General features: G+C 38.6%; 2 protein-coding genes and 1 pseudogene across 2 annotated transcripts in view; 2 read left to right on the top strand and 1 right to left on the bottom strand.

Annotated features, from left to right (window-relative positions):
• Positions 1 to 2,595, bottom strand: part of LOC124081765 (V-type proton ATPase subunit S1-like protein) — a 34,480-nt gene extending 31,885 nt beyond the window's left edge. Inside the window, exon 1 of the mRNA XM_046428123.2 lies at positions 2,446 to 2,595. The gene's annotated coding sequence lies outside the window, so the exon portion shown is untranslated. The remainder of the gene's footprint in view (positions 1 to 2,445) is intronic.
• LOC124080623 (ragulator complex protein LAMTOR5-like) lies at positions 467 to 2,646 on the top strand (annotated as a pseudogene).
• Positions 2,647 to 2,763: 117 nt separating this feature from the next.
• Rps23 (ribosomal protein S23) lies at positions 2,764 to 4,814 on the top strand. The gene is made up of 4 exons (XM_046428136.2): positions 2,764 to 2,920; positions 3,344 to 3,503; positions 4,364 to 4,484; positions 4,622 to 4,814. Exons 1-4 carry the CDS (start codon positions 2,917 to 2,919, stop codon positions 4,766 to 4,768), a joined length of 432 nt encoding a protein of 143 aa, XP_046284092.1. The 5' UTR covers positions 2,764 to 2,916; the 3' UTR covers positions 4,769 to 4,814.
• Positions 4,815 to 16,647: the final 11,833 nt, after the last annotated feature.

Here is a 16,647-nt window from a genome sequence, read left to right as displayed (position 1 = left end):
CTAAGCCACAATCCCAGCCCCAAAATTCAAAGTTTCAAGAAACAAAAATTAAATCCTTTTTTTCTTTTCTTTGCTATAATAATAATTATCCTTGGTTCATGACACAAAATGACCATTGGTTCATGCCTTATTTGTGGGACTTCTTTTGTATTTATAATGTAATAATTAAACCCTCTACAGAAAATAAACCATAACCCAACATTCAGCTATAATCCAGTCTCTCCACCTGATGTCACTATCATTCTGAATATATGATACAGAAGATCTCAACAGCCCTATCAACAACCTTAAGTATTTACAGAACATTCCACCAAACATTAGCAGAATATACTTTCAAGTTTATGTGGAAAATTCCCCCACAGTGACCATATGCTGGGCCACACAGTAAATGCCAAGGAAAAAGTTTTCAATCAAAAAAAAGTATGACACACCCCTGGGTCCTGTGCTAGGGTGGATATTAGATGGGATGGGGGCAACTTTGAAGCAGCATTTGGAGGATACAATGAAAAAATCAGTCCATTGTTGGAGTTGTGTGCAGATTCACAACGATTTAATCTAGGTGGTTGCCAGACCCTGTCAGATGCAAGGGTGATATATGTTGTTATCCAGCAAGCAAACCGAACCTCTGACCATACTGATATTCCTGTGGTTTGCCTAGAATCAAATAATGGAAATATTATAACCCAGACATATGGTGCCATTACGATGGCAGTGCACAAAATGGCCTCTTGGTGTCTCTCAACAGTTCTCCAGCAGACTGTAACAGGGACTCAATTCCACCTATGTTAATTACTTGATAAAACTACTTTAATTCCAAAGATTGGACCATTCATTTAATGTGAATTGGGTACTTTTTTATTTATTTTAGAGCAAGGTGCTTTTTAACCAACCTATCAGGATATTAGTAAGAAAGAATCCTATTTTGAAGTAGCAGGTCCAGGTCACTTTGCATATAAGATTTTGTTATGTTAAATAAATTTGCGTGGAACAAAGTTAAAAAGCAAAACAAACAAACAAACAAGTTATTACACCATAATAAAATTAAGCCAGAAATCAATAACATATCTAAAAAAATCCCTAATGTTTAAAAATCAACATATGTCTAAATGATCCATGGTCAAAAGGGAAATTGAGAGGAAGTCAGTAAATATTTTGAGCTGAATTAAAACTAAAACCTAACAAAACTTGTGGCATGCAGCTCAAGCAGTGTTTGAGGTTTATTTACACAGACATATATTAGATAACAGCAAAGGTATCCAACCAATAGCTATAGAGAATTCCAATAATTTTATGTTGCCTCAGCATTCATTTTGAATTTGGAGTTAGACTTGCTGATACCAGAAGCAGGGCTTATTTTTCATTTCTCTACTTCTTCCAAGTTCCCCACTGTAATCAATCTAGGATCTACCTTATACCAATACCTTCTAGGAACCCTTATAGGATAGCTACATACAATCTAACTCCTCTTACTGACCCCAACACTCTACATGGACTACATAGATCCACCACACTGACCTCCTTTCAGTCACAGAAGATCTCACAGAACTAACTCATCCAGTTCACTTTGAACCCACCAGCTGGAATTCCTCCAGACTTAGGCTGGAGTAACACCCTAGAACCCACTAAAGGGTTTAGTCACACAGGTCCTCTTCCCCTCTCTTGCTCCCCGGGACCCACTGGCTGAGTGCATCCCAGATGGATTCTCTCCTCCCCTGTTGGTCCTGTGAGGTATGCTGCCCTCTTCTTTCTGGGATCTATAAGGTATAAAATTGATTGCTTTACCCCATTTCCTGTTTTGTTGTGCTGCTTCCTGAATCTGACCTGACATATCCAAACCTAATTTCTTTTCCTGTCAGGGATTTCCTAGAGTGGCTATCTTACTAGGAATAAATTGGACACAGGTCCAACAAGAGTTAAAGTGTCTCTCAGTAACACCTACCTGTAAATGGGGCATCTGGTCACAAAGTTAGACGCTTAAGCATAGGATAAAGAAATGTCCTGTGAAAAGCACACTGTAAACATCCATGACCACATCCCCTGGATCTCCATCAGGGTGGGACTTGAGTTTTTAGTCATTCTCCTGGGGGAGACCCCACCCTCAGACCAAAGTCTTGACTTTCCTTTAGATTATTTTTAAATGTACTTAGATACCTGTTCCCTCACACCTAGAGTATTAACTTTACATGATTAGAAATCTTTACTGCCATACCCTGGTGCATAGAAAAACATTTTTTAAAAAAACTTGTTGAGTATGCCAACATAACAGATACCTCTAATATTTACTTCATTCTAAAGGGAAAATAAGAGGTTTAAAGAGTTAATTAAATGAATAGCCCAAGGACGCACAACCAATAAATGACAGCTTTCAGGTTTAAGGCCCAGTCTAACTCCAAAACTTGGATTTAATTACTATGCCACGTTGCCTCACTAAATTTTACAACTTACTATGCTGCTTTTGACTGTGATTTAAATTCAGGATTCTAATTTTCTAAGCTGTGTTCTGATGGGTTCCACTCCACCACACAAAACCACAAGACAGCAGCCGGACCCGCCTGCGACCCTGACGTGCCAAGCCCGGGCCGGTGGATTTACGGAGAGCGCCTGCGCAGCCCGCGGACGTCGCGCACGGGGTTCTGGGATGGGTAGTTCGCATTCCCCCTGTCCCTGGCATTCACCTGAAAAAGAAATAATGATGCAAATTACGTATCTGTGAATTTCATCAGAACCAAACAAGACGCAGGTTCTGGCTCAGGAAAATGATGCAAATTCGTCTTTTTCAAATGAGGCGCCGACCTCGGGACTGGCGCCGCATAGACACCGCGTGGGGTCCTTGATTGGGCGGGGCTTGCTCGCGGTGGTTTGTGGCTCCTTCCTGTGTCGCTTCTCTCTTTCGCTCGGGCCCGTGGCATCGACAAGATGGGTGAGCTTTGCGTGGCTAGGCTAAAGGGCCCGCAAGCGGGATCTGGGGTCTGGGAGCGGGCAGGCGCAGGGGGATAGAGCTAGGAATAGGGTTCCAGTGGGGAGGCCTAACGGGGAGGCAGGGAAACGAGTTTTGCGCAGGCACATGGTCCGGCGCGGAAGAAGCCCATGCGGGCGAAGCGCCGCCGAGCTCGCGTTATCCAGGGTAGCTGACGCTACTCCCTGAGCATTACCGCGAGGCCTCACTTTTTGGAAAAATGCACCCACTGTTGCTCCTTTGTTCTCTCCTTAGTTGGTTCGTGAGAACGTTGAGGTCAAATGGACCCTGGGACTAAGATACATGCTGCGAGGGTTAAGGGGCTAAGGTGTACAAAATGACGTGGTCGTAGTTTTGCGGAGGAATTACAATGATTTTTATTTTTAGGCAAGTGTCGCGGTCTTCGTACTGCCAGGAAGCTCCGTAGTCACCGACGGGACCAAAAGTGGCATGATAAACAATACAAGAAGGCCCATTTGGGCACAGCCCTGAAGGCCAACCCTTTTGGAGGTGCTTCCCATGCAAAGGGAATTGTGCTGGAAAAAGTGTACGTGTAGTCTGTTGCTCCTTTTAAGTCTTGTACTCTGCGCCCTAGAAGGAAGTACGTTAGTTGAATTGTCTTAAAAAGCTGCAGTAAGATTCTAGGTTTTGACGTAGCCACGTTGGGGCATTTAGGGGGAATTTTGAAGTTGGTAACATAATGCTTGGGTGTTAAATACAAAAGATTTTAATTCCAGCGTTGGTCTGGGAGGAGTTAGGATACAAATGGGGGACATAAATTAACACTTTTGTGGAAACTTTTACAAGGAAATGATACCCATTAAGTGGGCAATCATTGTAATCAAATAGTTCTTATACTTGAGAAAACGAAGGTAAATAGAAGTGACTTGTCTGAGGAAATACAGCAAAGATTGAGCCATGTGGATTTGCCGGTATTTGGTTTTAACTTTTGAATTGTTGATTTTTTTTTTATATTGTCACATTTAGTGATAGTTATAATTTGAAGCGAGACTTTCTAGCTCTAATTCTTTAATTATCTTTACAACTGTGAAGGGACTACAGCTTTTCCTTTTATGCTGTGAAAAGATTGAGAAAAAACTTGTTTGGAATTACAGGATTTGAGGGATTTAGACTGGATTGGAAAGATGAAACAATCTGATTAGTTCTGTATTTACTGTATGTGTAACTTTTCAAAAAGCCAGTTCATTCAGTGGGGCATGATAGCAAGCTCCTGTAATCTTGTGAGGCAGGAGTGTTACAAACTGGAGGCTAGTCTTGGCAACTTAGGGAGACCCTATCCCAAAAATCAAAGGCTTGGGGATGTGACTCAGTTGAAGAGCACCCCTGGGTCCAGTCTCCAGTACTGCCAAAGCGGGAGAAAGTTAACTATCATACTATTTATTTTAGAGGGGTTGAAGCCAAACAGCCAAATTCTGCCATCAGGAAGTGTGTCAGGGTCCAGCTGATCAAGAATGGCAAGAAAATCACTGCTTTTGTACCCAATGATGGTTGCCTGAACTTTATTGAGGTTTGTGTTTCAAATAAGTTTAATTGTTTTTGGTTTCTGTTTTGGAGATGGGCTCCCCCATTTTTTATCTAATGAATGAGAATTTTCTTTTGTGATTGTCATTGACATCAGAAGTAAACTTATTCATTTATTTTCAGGAAAATGATGAAGTTCTAGTTGCTGGATTTGGTCGAAAAGGTCATGCTGTTGGTGACATTCCTGGAGTCCGCTTCAAGGTTGTTAAAGTAGCCAATGTCTCCCTTTTGGCCCTATACAAAGGCAAGAAGGAAAGACCAAGATCATAAATTTTGCTGATGAAAACAATAGTAATAAATTTTCATATTCCAGAAATGTTTTGTATTTTATTTTCTCCCTCTTACTACCACAAGTTACATTGTGTGCTTTACCAGTTTTAGGAAATGGAAGAATGATTATTTGAGCATTTGTTAGTGGGATTAGTAACCTAGAACAGTTTCCCTTTCTCCATGGATTAAAGGAAATTACTTAAGCCTATAATAAATGTACAGTTTTTACTCTAGAGTACTTTTTAAACTGATTGAATTTCTAGATTCTATTTTAGCGGTTCTCAGGGTTCATTGAGCAGGGATCCATGGGTATTCTAAGTTGCTTCCTGTTCTGTTGCGTATCTATGTTATTCTGTGTAAGTGGGAATGATTTAGTTGATGGAAGTACCTGCCAGGCAAATTGAGGCATAGAGGGAAAGGTTATCAAAGAACAAGCAAGACTCATAAGCCACATAATTGGTCTTTTGGGTGTCCTTTCCATAACTGTTGAAGGTGAGTGTTGAGTACATGGAACTTCTGTCAAAATTTTTGTTTTTGAAATTTCCTTAAAGGGCATGGCTGTTAGCCTTCTAGATTACATTAGTGATCTAAAAGACTCCTGTTGACTGCATTAATAAATGTGGTTGGTTAATTTGTTTGATCATTGCTTAAGCCTTGGGTTATGTTTAGGATCTTTGGATAAATTTGATCTCTCATGGTAACAAGATCAGGCAGCTTATGGAGGCATAGGAAATCCTGTATGTTTCTGTCTATCCTCCCAGCATGGATTCCCCAACTCATTGTTATCTTCCATTTTTGACCTTGCTGACAACAGGGTGCCTCAGCATATTTGTGCTTGTCCTGATCAAAAATTCTGTATTTGCACAAGGACAAAAAATCTAGCTGTCTTGGTTTCTTCCCCCAGAGTGATTCTTGACCCATGGTAAAGTGGCAGTATTGGCTAAAGGATTACCAATGGCTGAACTTTGTGTGACTTTTTCCACATAGGTCTTTCAAACCCAAAAGCTTCTGAAACTGCCCTTTAATTCTGCTTCTGCTGCCCCAGTAGCCCCTCCACCACCTGGTGACAAGGCACTTCTTCAACAGGAAGCCTGGGCCTAGGGTGAGAGGAATGAGGTACTTAACAGGGACAAAAATTTTAAGCAAAAGCCAAGCAGCTTTCTTCATATAGGAAAACATTCTAAAATTTATATGGAAAAGAAACTAAGGTTGTTAAAATGAAAGTGAAACAATCACAGACCTGATTTTAAAGTTTTATTTATAGCTCTAGTAATTAAAACTGGAAGAGGCGTGAGACCAGGTAAATGAAATAGAAAGTCCAAAATAGGTATACAAAAGTATGTTTATTTAATTGATTTTGTTTTTAAACAAAACCAATGAAGGAAGGATAGTCTTTTCAATAAATGATGCAAACTTTGATTTTGGAAACAATAAAACTCAACCTACACTTCATACATAGAAAAAGTAACTCAAAATGGATCACATATCTGAATGTAAATCACGAAACTTTAAATCAGAACTTTAAATTAGAATATCTTCTAATCACATTCAATAGTAATAAGAACTTTCGTCAATTCAAAATGAAACAATCCCATTACAAAAGATCTCTTCTCAAAAGAGATAAACATGGAAAGATAAGCTTATCCAGAAAACGAAAATTAAAACCCCAATGAAATATATACATGATAGGTGTATATCACTATACACCTATCAAAAGGGCTAAAATTAAAAATACAGAACCAAGTATTAGAATGTGGGGTAACTGGATCTCATTTTTGAAGGAAATAAAAAGTAATACAGTCACTTCAGAAAAGTTGGGCAGTTTCACATGAAGTTGAGCATATTTACCATGAACCAGTCATTGGCCATTGTACTCCTGAGTAGTTATCACACAAGTTAAAATATATGCACATACAGTATCCTGTGCACAAATGTTTATGGCAGCTTTATTTGTGATAGCCAAGAAGTGGGAACAACTTCAATATCCTTCAGTTAGCAGTTAAACTGGTATACCATAAGTTAAATACTATTTAGCCATAAAAAGGAACAAACTTGTTACAAAACAATAAAAGCATGGGGGATGTGGCTCAGTGGTTGAAGCCCTTGGGTTCAATCCTCCGTACCCAAAACCAAAAAGGGTGCGTGTGGGGAGACAGGGTCAGGCAAGGGAGTTTATATGGAGTTTACAGAAATCAATGCTTGTGATGAAATTTCATAGTACTACACACCAAAATAAATAAAAGTATTTAAAAATTGATGAACTGTAAGTAAAGTCTACTTAGTAGTGTTGTATTGATATCAATTTTCTGATTGTGAATATTTTCTGGTTATGAAAGATGTTATCATTTGGGAAAGCTGAGTGGCACAATTTTTGCAACGTTTATTGTGTGTGTGTTATATAATTTGTTCCTATACATATAAGTTGTGAACATGTAGTTAATCTGTATTAGTTCTGTTTGCCCAGCAAAGTTCAAATAAATAAGAAATTGTTAGAGCAGAAAGAACTCGGAGATCACTTAGTCCTAAGGTTCTCAGATCCAGGGAACATAGAATTCCGTAAGCCATTTGTGTTAGATTACAAATATCAATTTTCTGGGAAAACAATCTATCTTGAAGGTGCTCTAAGGAGAATCTGTCTTCTGACAACCTCAGGTAATTCTTAGGTAGCAATCCCCTGATTTTCCCCACTTGTAGGAACCATTGATCTTATCCAGCCACCTCATCTTACAAATTAGAAGCCCAAAGAAGGTAGCTCTTAAGATTTTAAAATTAATCACCCAAATAATCAGGATAGCTGAGATCAGAACAATAGTTTGTTCTCTAATTGAAATTGTTCCAGTCAGAATGTCATCCTATTGCAAAACAATAAACACTGCCTTAACAGTAGCTACTTAATAGTAGTCAACTCAGGCATATAAGCTTCTGTTTTGTGTCTTGTGAAGGGAAGAATGGTGTTATAATGTGATTAGTAATTTTTTATAGGTGTGTTTATATGGAAGTATTGAAATGCTTCAGTTAGTGATGTTCTGGAAAAAAATTGAAATGCCATTACACAATGTTTCAGATATATGTGGCTTTTTTCTTTTATTTTTTGACACAGCTGAGAGACATTTCTAATTTGACATATATACGAGTATGAATGTGTATATTAAATTCCTGTATTTCATTCTTGAAAAAATGTTTAGTTGCAGGATTTGATCACACTGGTCATGTTGTATATAATATTTCTGAATATGTTTGAAGGTTGCCGAAGTAGGTAACGTTTCTTTATTGGCTTTGTACAAAGTCAAGAAAAGAAACCAAGATCATAAATTACCATATTACCATAATATTTTAACTAACAACTATGTATATAATCTGTATTTAAACCTATAAAATTTGTTTGAATACATCCTTCAACTATTAATTTACATAATTCTGAAAATGTAGTTGGGAAGATTATCTTCCAGGTTTTGCTAAACGTTTCTGGTTTCTAGCACAATCCCTTTTCTTACTTGGTAAAGTGATGCTTTGTGAGTTTATGAGCAAGAAAAGTGGATTTTTAAGCTTATTAATTGCCATGGTAATGTCACCACAGGAACTCTAGAACAAAGCATGTAAACTTTTGACAGTTAAATGTTTGTAATCATAAACTGGTTGTCTGATAGGAGAAAATAATTTTTTTAGAGTGGATACATTTGGAGGAAACAACAGATAACCAGTATTTCCAAACATGCACACATAGTCACCACCTCATTCAGAAAGTCTCTTAAGCCTTTAATATGTAATGTGTATCTTTAAAAACACATATCCCTCATTCAGCCAGGCATGAGCACCATCTCAAATCCCTTCCTCCAATGCATTCTGCTTCCCAGACAAGGCGATGCCAAAGAGAACCAAACCCTTGGGATCATCTAGTGGAGTACCAGCACTGTGGACAGGTGCTTTACTACTTAATCTATTTGTGGCAATAAGATATGGACATGATTCTGTTTTCTAATCTATTCCCAGTGAAGGAGGAATTGCCGTTATTTAAAGCTACCTTTCCAAAACTCACTGTGGTTAATTATAAACATCATGGGGGGATATATGATATTTGGCTGAGTTAAAAGTGTAGGATAGAGGCAGCATGCCCAAATTTTCAAAACTCATATGCTAATTAATATATTATGGTGCTGCTTTACCTCTTTTAGCAGCCAGCTAATGTTTAAGTCTGTAAAATAGTGAACAGGGTAAGCCATGTTTTAAAGCTTTATTTCAGTCACAACTGAGGATAGTTAGAACTGTCACTTGTTGAAACACGTTTTGTCCATTAACACTTGCTTTGGAAACAGACATGAAACAGATTGTTTCATCATCTTTTTTTCTCCAACAGCTTTATGAATTCATTTATAATAAAGATTTTTTTCCTAAATAGTTTGACAGCTTTGGGTTGTTCTGTGTGTGTGTGTATGCGCGTGCACGCCCATGAGACACATGCATGCACACACAAGAATGACTACTTTCCCTTTCCTCAGGTTCCTAACAGGTTATAAATATCTTTAGGTTCTTACATCCAGTATCTAATAATTGATTTTGTTCTTTCTGCATTTTATACATTATGTTTATAATAGGTGCATCTCCCCCTATCACTAAACCCTCTTCCTCTTGCCCATGGTGTATATGCGTGTGTCTCTGTGTGTTAAATACTGAAAGAAAGCTATTGTGAATTGGAACTCATTTGGCTAGGATTCTTGATCTAGGCTTGGTTCCATAGATGGATTTTCAAGGATCTAGGGACCTTCTGAAACTGTATGCAGAATTTTTCTGATTACTTGGTGTTATGTATAAACACACAACATTTTTTTTTTTCCAGAGGGGATCCTACCCAAGAAATCAGCTTATGTTTTGAATCTGTACAACAGTGAGCAGATTTATAATTTTCCATTTTAATCACAGCTGAAAACAATCAAGGGAAGTTATCTATGGTTTGACATTGTTTAAGAAATATCCCCAATATGGTGAGATTCTGTGGATTGTCTTAGCCTGATTTTCACTGCTATGACAAAATACCTGAGGTTGGGTAATTTATAAAGAAATGTGGTTTATTTAGCACACAATTCTGGAGATTTGAGAGCATGATACTGGCATCTGCTCACCTCTGGCAAGGGCCTCGTGCTGGATAGCAAAACAATGGTAGGAGTGAATGCAAAAGAGAGATTTAGGGAGTTGCAAGGCTCACTTATAGCAACCCATTCTGCAGGAACTAAAGCAGTCTCAAGAGTCCTGAACCACTCCCCATGAGATAGCATTAATCCATTCATAAAGGCAGAGGCCCCATTGATAAGTAACAGAAGTGAGCAGTGGGAACATAAGGTTAAGGGGCTAATAGACTGGGCCTATTTGCTGACCCCCACAGACTTTCTTTTAAAAAGCAATCTACCTGTGGCCCTGTCATGTCCTAAGTCAATAGGATGTGCCACATTTTCAGCAAACAACATGTTATCTGCAGGAGAAATGAAGGCCCAAAGATTTCTCCCTGCCAATAAGAACACAAGTTACCCTGAAGTGGGGTACTTTTATGACCTTTATACTGATCAAAGGTTCCAGGACTCAAAAACAGGATTCAAGGGATTTAGCTCCCTAGTTGATAGAGCCTTCCCTACTACATTAAAAGAGAATGAGACTTTGAAGTTTTCGCCATTTCAGAGGAGATTGGACTTCTAAATTCAGCTAGTTTCAAACCCCTTAACAAGTATCTTCCCTCCCACACCATGAAAAATGCACTATTCCTTATGGAGATAATCTGGGCCACCCTGGCCTACACTGTATACTTCCCTCTCTTATCTCATCTCCCCAAATAAACTCATGCTTGTTGTTCTGTGTGACATGCTTGAATCCTTCCTGCAAGTTTGTAAAGAACCTATAGTCTTCAGAATCCCACGAATGCCTTGAGGCCCTCTACCTGCTTTTGGAACTACAGTTCTGGGAGTGGTTGAGTCCCCACTACACACAATACCTATGACATAATTACTTCCCACTAGGCTTCGTGGCTTAAAGTTTCCACCACCTCAATACTACCACACTGGGAACCAACTATCCAGCACAAGAACCTCTGGGGGACAAACCATATCGAACCACAGCAATGATACAGTCCACAGAGTCTGCAAATGCACATTTCCATCCTGCTTTGTACTAATTATGGTCATCTTAAAGTTGCCCGAAGACACTGGTAAATGTAGCATCAGAAAGGGTATAAAGTTCACCCTCAGGAATAAAAGCAGAGGACAAAAACCCAAAGTTGCTTTCAACATCCAAAAATGGAATAAAAAATTGATGAACAGAGCAAATCAAATGTTCAGTCTGGACCTATGACATAATGACATAATGCCTGCCATGACCTGCACAGCAACAGCAAAAGATCACAAGGAGTGTCAATGGAAGATTAAGAAAAACAGAGACATTTTAAGTAAAACTGGGACCAGGTAAAACAAGGACAGTGACCCATAACTAGCTCCACATGTTTATTATATAGGGTCTCATGATCAGGAAGTTTAACTACAGAAGCTCTGCAAATTGTTCAAGGCTTGTGAGTTATCAAGAGGTTTCTCTGTGCACTATAAAGTTACAGTGTTAGCAACATCCTGTGGCTGTCCTACTGCACCCAGGAAGCCTGTTGTACTGGAATATCTGAAAACTTGGTGTCAGAGCCAAGTGTCAAAGCTGTTCACATATCCTTGCGTTTTGGCAAGGAATATTTCCCAGGCTTGTCTTTTGCCAACAGCCAAGGATCAGCTGGTGACTGGCTCATAGGCTTCCACAAATGCCTATGATTTGCTTTAAAGTATTTGAGGAAATAAAGCAATAAGAAAAGGGTTAAATGAACAAATGTGACAAAATCTTGTCATTGACTCCCAATTATAGGAATGTAAGGGTTCATTGTACTATTTTTTTCTATTTTTATGAGTGTTTGAAATATTTCATAATAATTTTGGAAAATTGCATACAAATTCTAATTAAGTGCCACAACACCCTGGTGATACTAGAACCAGTTACATGAACCATCAGGTCTGATTTGAGCAAAATGGAGATGTGGGGACATTCAAGTGACACCAAAAAAACAGAAAACTGAACCTAGCACGCTGAGAAATACAACATGTTGGAAAGAAACAATCAAGAATCCACGCAAATTTTAGCAAGATGAGAAAAATGTTCATTTAGTAATAAAAGCAAAGAAAAAAATTTTCCAAGATTTAGGGAAATGGTAAAAGACTGTTAGGAAAATAAACTGGCATAGCCTTACTGATAAACGATATAGCAACATGATTCCATATCCTTGGATTTGTTAATTTCCTTAGTAACCATGTAACTTAAACAAAAATGGAAGTACTTGGTTCTGCACACAATTTTCAGTGAGTTACATTCTCATAGCCCTGGGGGAAGGGGTTCTGTCTGTCCCCATGATCACCATATCCCTAGAATGCCTTTGACCATGCAGAAAGTGTTAAGCGAACAGTGAGAATTAAGAACAAACAAATGTCAAATAGGAGAGTTATTTTGTACATTCTGATATTGAAGAAATCCTTGTCATTTTAAATTAGATTTTCAAACAACATTGGATGATGTGGTAAATGTTCCAGATATTATGTTAAATGGGAAAAAATCAGGATATAAAACCATACATAGAATGATCTTAATTTAATATTTAAACTAACACAAAAAATACATTAAAATCTTAACTGCAGTTATCCTTTTTTTTTTTTCCTTTCTTTTCTTTGCACTGGGGCTTGAACCCAGGGGTACTTTGTCACCAGGCTACACTCCCAGCCCTTTTTGTTTTACATTTTGAAATAGGGTCTTGCTAAGTTGCTTAGGTCCTCATTAAGTTGCTGAGGCTGGCCTAGAATTGCAATTCCCCTGTCTTTGACTCCAGAGTTGCTGGGATTAAGACTTGCACCTTCGTATCCAGCCTTAAATTGTCTTTGATCACTTCCAATCCAACTTCCCACTCTCTACTCTCAGAGGTAATCACTGTTACAAGTTTGGAGGGCTTTCTTCAGACCACTTTATATATTTTTTACACAAATATGGTATATATGCATGTAGAAAACATGCAGTATTAGTACATTTTGTGTATAAATAATTTCAAGTTGCACACATAGTATCTTAGTGAGTTTTGTGCTGCTGTAACAGAATACCACATAGTGGGTAATTTATCATGAACAGAAATTTAGAGGTTTATGGTTCTGGAAGCTGGAAGTCCAATGTCAAGAGATCATCATATGGTGAGGGCCTTCTTGTTGCATCAAAACATGATGGAAAGCATCACATGGGAGAGAGCAAGTGAGCAAAAGCAGGCCAAACTCATCTTTTTATAAAAAAGCCCTCTCCCAAGATGACAGCACTAATCCACTCCTGAGGGCAGAGCTCTCTCGAGACTACTCATCTCTTAAAGGTCTCACTTCTTAAGGCTGGAGATTAAGCTTCCACTGTATATATATTTGTGGGGAGACACATTCAAACCACAGCATGTAGTTGATATCTAATTTTATTTTTTTGTTTTAATTCACCTGCCCATTTTGATGCATGGAAATTGGAATTTATTACCCTTTAACTGATATGAAGTATATTTAATTTAGCCATCTTCCCCATGGGTAAGCAGAAAAGGCCTGGTTATTCTTTACCTGAACCTATTGGAGGAGGAGGTTGTATAGACTACATCTCACTCCACTTCTGGTGTTGGAAGAAAGAAATCATCTCAGAGGATAGGGCAGGTGGCACTTCCCAAAATAAGGAAGCAAGTTCAGTTCCTGATATCTAAAGAAAGGGGACTGTGGAGCCAGTCTATGCCTGAGCAAACTACCAGTTTAGATCTAAAAAATAAAAAGGGTCTTCCCTTTCTCTACATATTTCAAGGACCAGAACATGGTACTCCACACCTTTGAGTGTCAAGTTCCAACTTCAAAATGTCTAATATTTCTTTTTTTCCTCTGTCATCATTCTGTGATAGGAACTATCCACTTTGGCATGGCCTGACCTTTTTCCAGTTTCTTTGCCTTATAATCCACCCAATATACCAGTTCCAAATGAGTTCTCTAATAACAGCTCCTCCTAGTCTCCTTTATAGTTAAAACCCTTCAAGAAGGCCGTATTGGATCCTACTCATGGTTCCCTTCTCAGTCTGCCATTAACCCCAACTTAAATATTCTTGGCCTTCTAGTCTCTAACCAGATTCCTTTCATTCCTTTAAGTCCCACATCCCTAGGATTCTTCCCCTGGGCTCAGTGATCACCTACATATTCAAACATTCGACAAGGATTTATTGAGCACAATTAAGTACCAGGAATCATGAAAATGCCTGTACACCTTTAAATAATTATGCACCAAAAACTGTAGACTTACTGAATTATGATCTGTTAACTTATCTGCCTCATAAATATTGAGTTCTAGATATTTAAAATGTTTCTAAGTAATCCAAGAAAGCACCACAAAGTTATGTTTTATTTATCATCATGTGTAATTATTTGAATGGAAAAATATATGTGAGTTATTAGTTCATTTTTAATAATTTAGAAACTGGAACTTAGTGATCTCTAAAATCCCTTTCAACAATAAACATCTAGAATACAAGATACTTGCAACAGACCACTAGATGTCGCCACTGACAACACAAATGTTAAAGCAAAGGCTTGCCATCATGGTTGCTTTCAGTAGCTTTAAAGAACACTACCAAAGGTAAAAAGAATGTAAAAATACTTTTATACACAATCTCTACAAAAGCATTGAGGAGTACCTTAGAGATCTCTATGCCTATGAAAGTAGCCCAGTGCCAGGAGCACAAGAATAGTTAAACACTTCTAGCTCCTTCTAGAAAAACCCTTAGTAATTTGCTGGTCAGCAGTTTAAAGAGGGAGTCATGGAATCTTAGAATTGGAAAGTAGCTTATTTATCCATTAATTTTAGATCTTGGGGCTGGGGATGTGGCTCAAGCAGTAGCACGCTCACCTGGCATGCCTGCGGCCCTGGTTCAATCCTCAGCACCACATACAAACAAAGATGTTATGTCTGCCGAGAACTAAAAAAGAATAAATAAATATTAAAAAAAAAATTAGATACTTTGTAATGCCAGATTTGTGGGACCCCAATAGACCTCCAGGAGCCGAATCCGATGCAATCACACAAGAGTCTTTATTGCAAGCTCAAGCCTGGACTCACAACCGTTTCCGACACAGTGGTCCCAGGGATTGAGTCCTGGTCCTTTGTTCAGTGAGATTTTATAGGTTTTGGGGGGATACTCTATGTGTCACAACATCAGACAGCAAATCATTCTATACCGTGGGAAAATCAAACAACAACTCTTAACATTGATTAGCACATTTACTGGCAGGAACAAGTTGGGTAGGGGTGATTGGTTAGTACTAGAGGGGGATTCCTTTGAATTGATTAGTTTAAGCCACGAGGGGTGTACGTGCTAAACTACATGATTTCCCAACATGTTATCAACCACCATAAACTACTGGGGGTCATCTGGCATCCCAGGTATTTTCCCTGTCTCATGCTGATTGGTGGTTGCTAAGGGGTTGCTATGGGTCCTCACCTAGCCTAACTGAGTTAGGGACACCTGGCGCTGCAGATCTCTCCTGTTATTTGCAGACAAACAACTCAGCAGGGTAGGGTATGTGCCTAGAAAGGCTCTGTGGGTTTTTCCAAGGACAAAGGTCACTCCCCTTCCTTAGGACAGGACTTGAGGTAGAAGCTTCTGTTATTTATTTATTTTCAAAAATTGGAGTCACATCAGTTTCTCACTTTCTTACTTGGAGCTAGAAGTTCAGACAATATCACAATCCAGCACTCCCCCCTGACACACTCACATGCATGCACATCCACAGAGATGCAGATAGATTTCATGTGTGGTATCAGACTATGTGTGCACACATGCACATACAGTTAAGCTTCATAATGACATTTTGGTCCACAACAGATCAATATATGACAGTATGTACCATAATGTACCATATAGCATAGAGGTATAGGGGGCTACACCATCTAGGTTCGTGTTTCTTTTTTTTTAATATTTGTTTTTTAATTGTGAGTGGATATAATATCTTTGTTTTATTTTTATGTGGTGCTGAGGTTTGAACCCAATGCCTGCCTCATGTGTGCTAGGTGAGCACTCTACCACTGAGCCACAACCCCAGCCCCTAGGTTTGTATTTCTCAGAACATAGTCCCATCAAGTTATGAATGACTGTGGTTGAAATCAAGTTTCAAAAAAAAAAAAAAACAAAAAAACAAAATACTCTTTGTGCAATAAACTTTGATATTTTCTTTTTTATGTATTCTTCATTAGAAAAATACTGGTCATAAACTAACAAACTGAGTTTCCCTATCTAATATGCCTCCTTACATTTAATACATAAGAAAACAGAGGCTCAGGTGAAGTGACTTCAGGTAACAGAGTGAGCCAGGACTCAAGGATTTCAGGACACATACTGGTTTTCTTTTGAAAGGAACTGGATAAAAACTGAAAAGTGTCCTTGCCATACACCCAACCCGTCCTGTGCTTCTTTGTCTTCTAAGTCATGTGGCCAGTATAGTGTTGCAAAACAAACTGACGAATCTATGTATGATTAGTTCATTACATGCAGCAGTATTTTTAAAATACAGGTTTTTCTAAAATAAAAATGTTATACTTTAACTTGTCTATTCAAATTCCCTAAATGGCTCTTTGTGGTCTTTAGGCCATGTACAAATTCTCAGAGTGGCAGGAAGGCCTTCCCAGAGCTGACCCCAGAACTGCCAGCCAGCTTCATTCTTCATTCCCCATGTTTACCTTTGAGGGTTTTCCTCTACTCTCAACCTTGCTGCCTCCTAAGTGCTTCAAGAGTCCACTCATCCTTTTTCTGCAAAGCATTCCTTGGC

This window comes from Marmota monax, unplaced genomic scaffold (genome assembly GCF_021218885.2).
Source record: "Marmota monax isolate L192 unplaced genomic scaffold, Marmota_monax_Labrador192_F-V1.1 WCK01_AAM20220418_F8-fsc00018, whole genome shotgun sequence".
Lineage (NCBI taxonomy): Eukaryota > Metazoa > Chordata > Mammalia > Rodentia > Sciuridae > Marmota > Marmota monax.
This window is presented reverse-complemented; position numbering and strand designations above follow the sequence as displayed.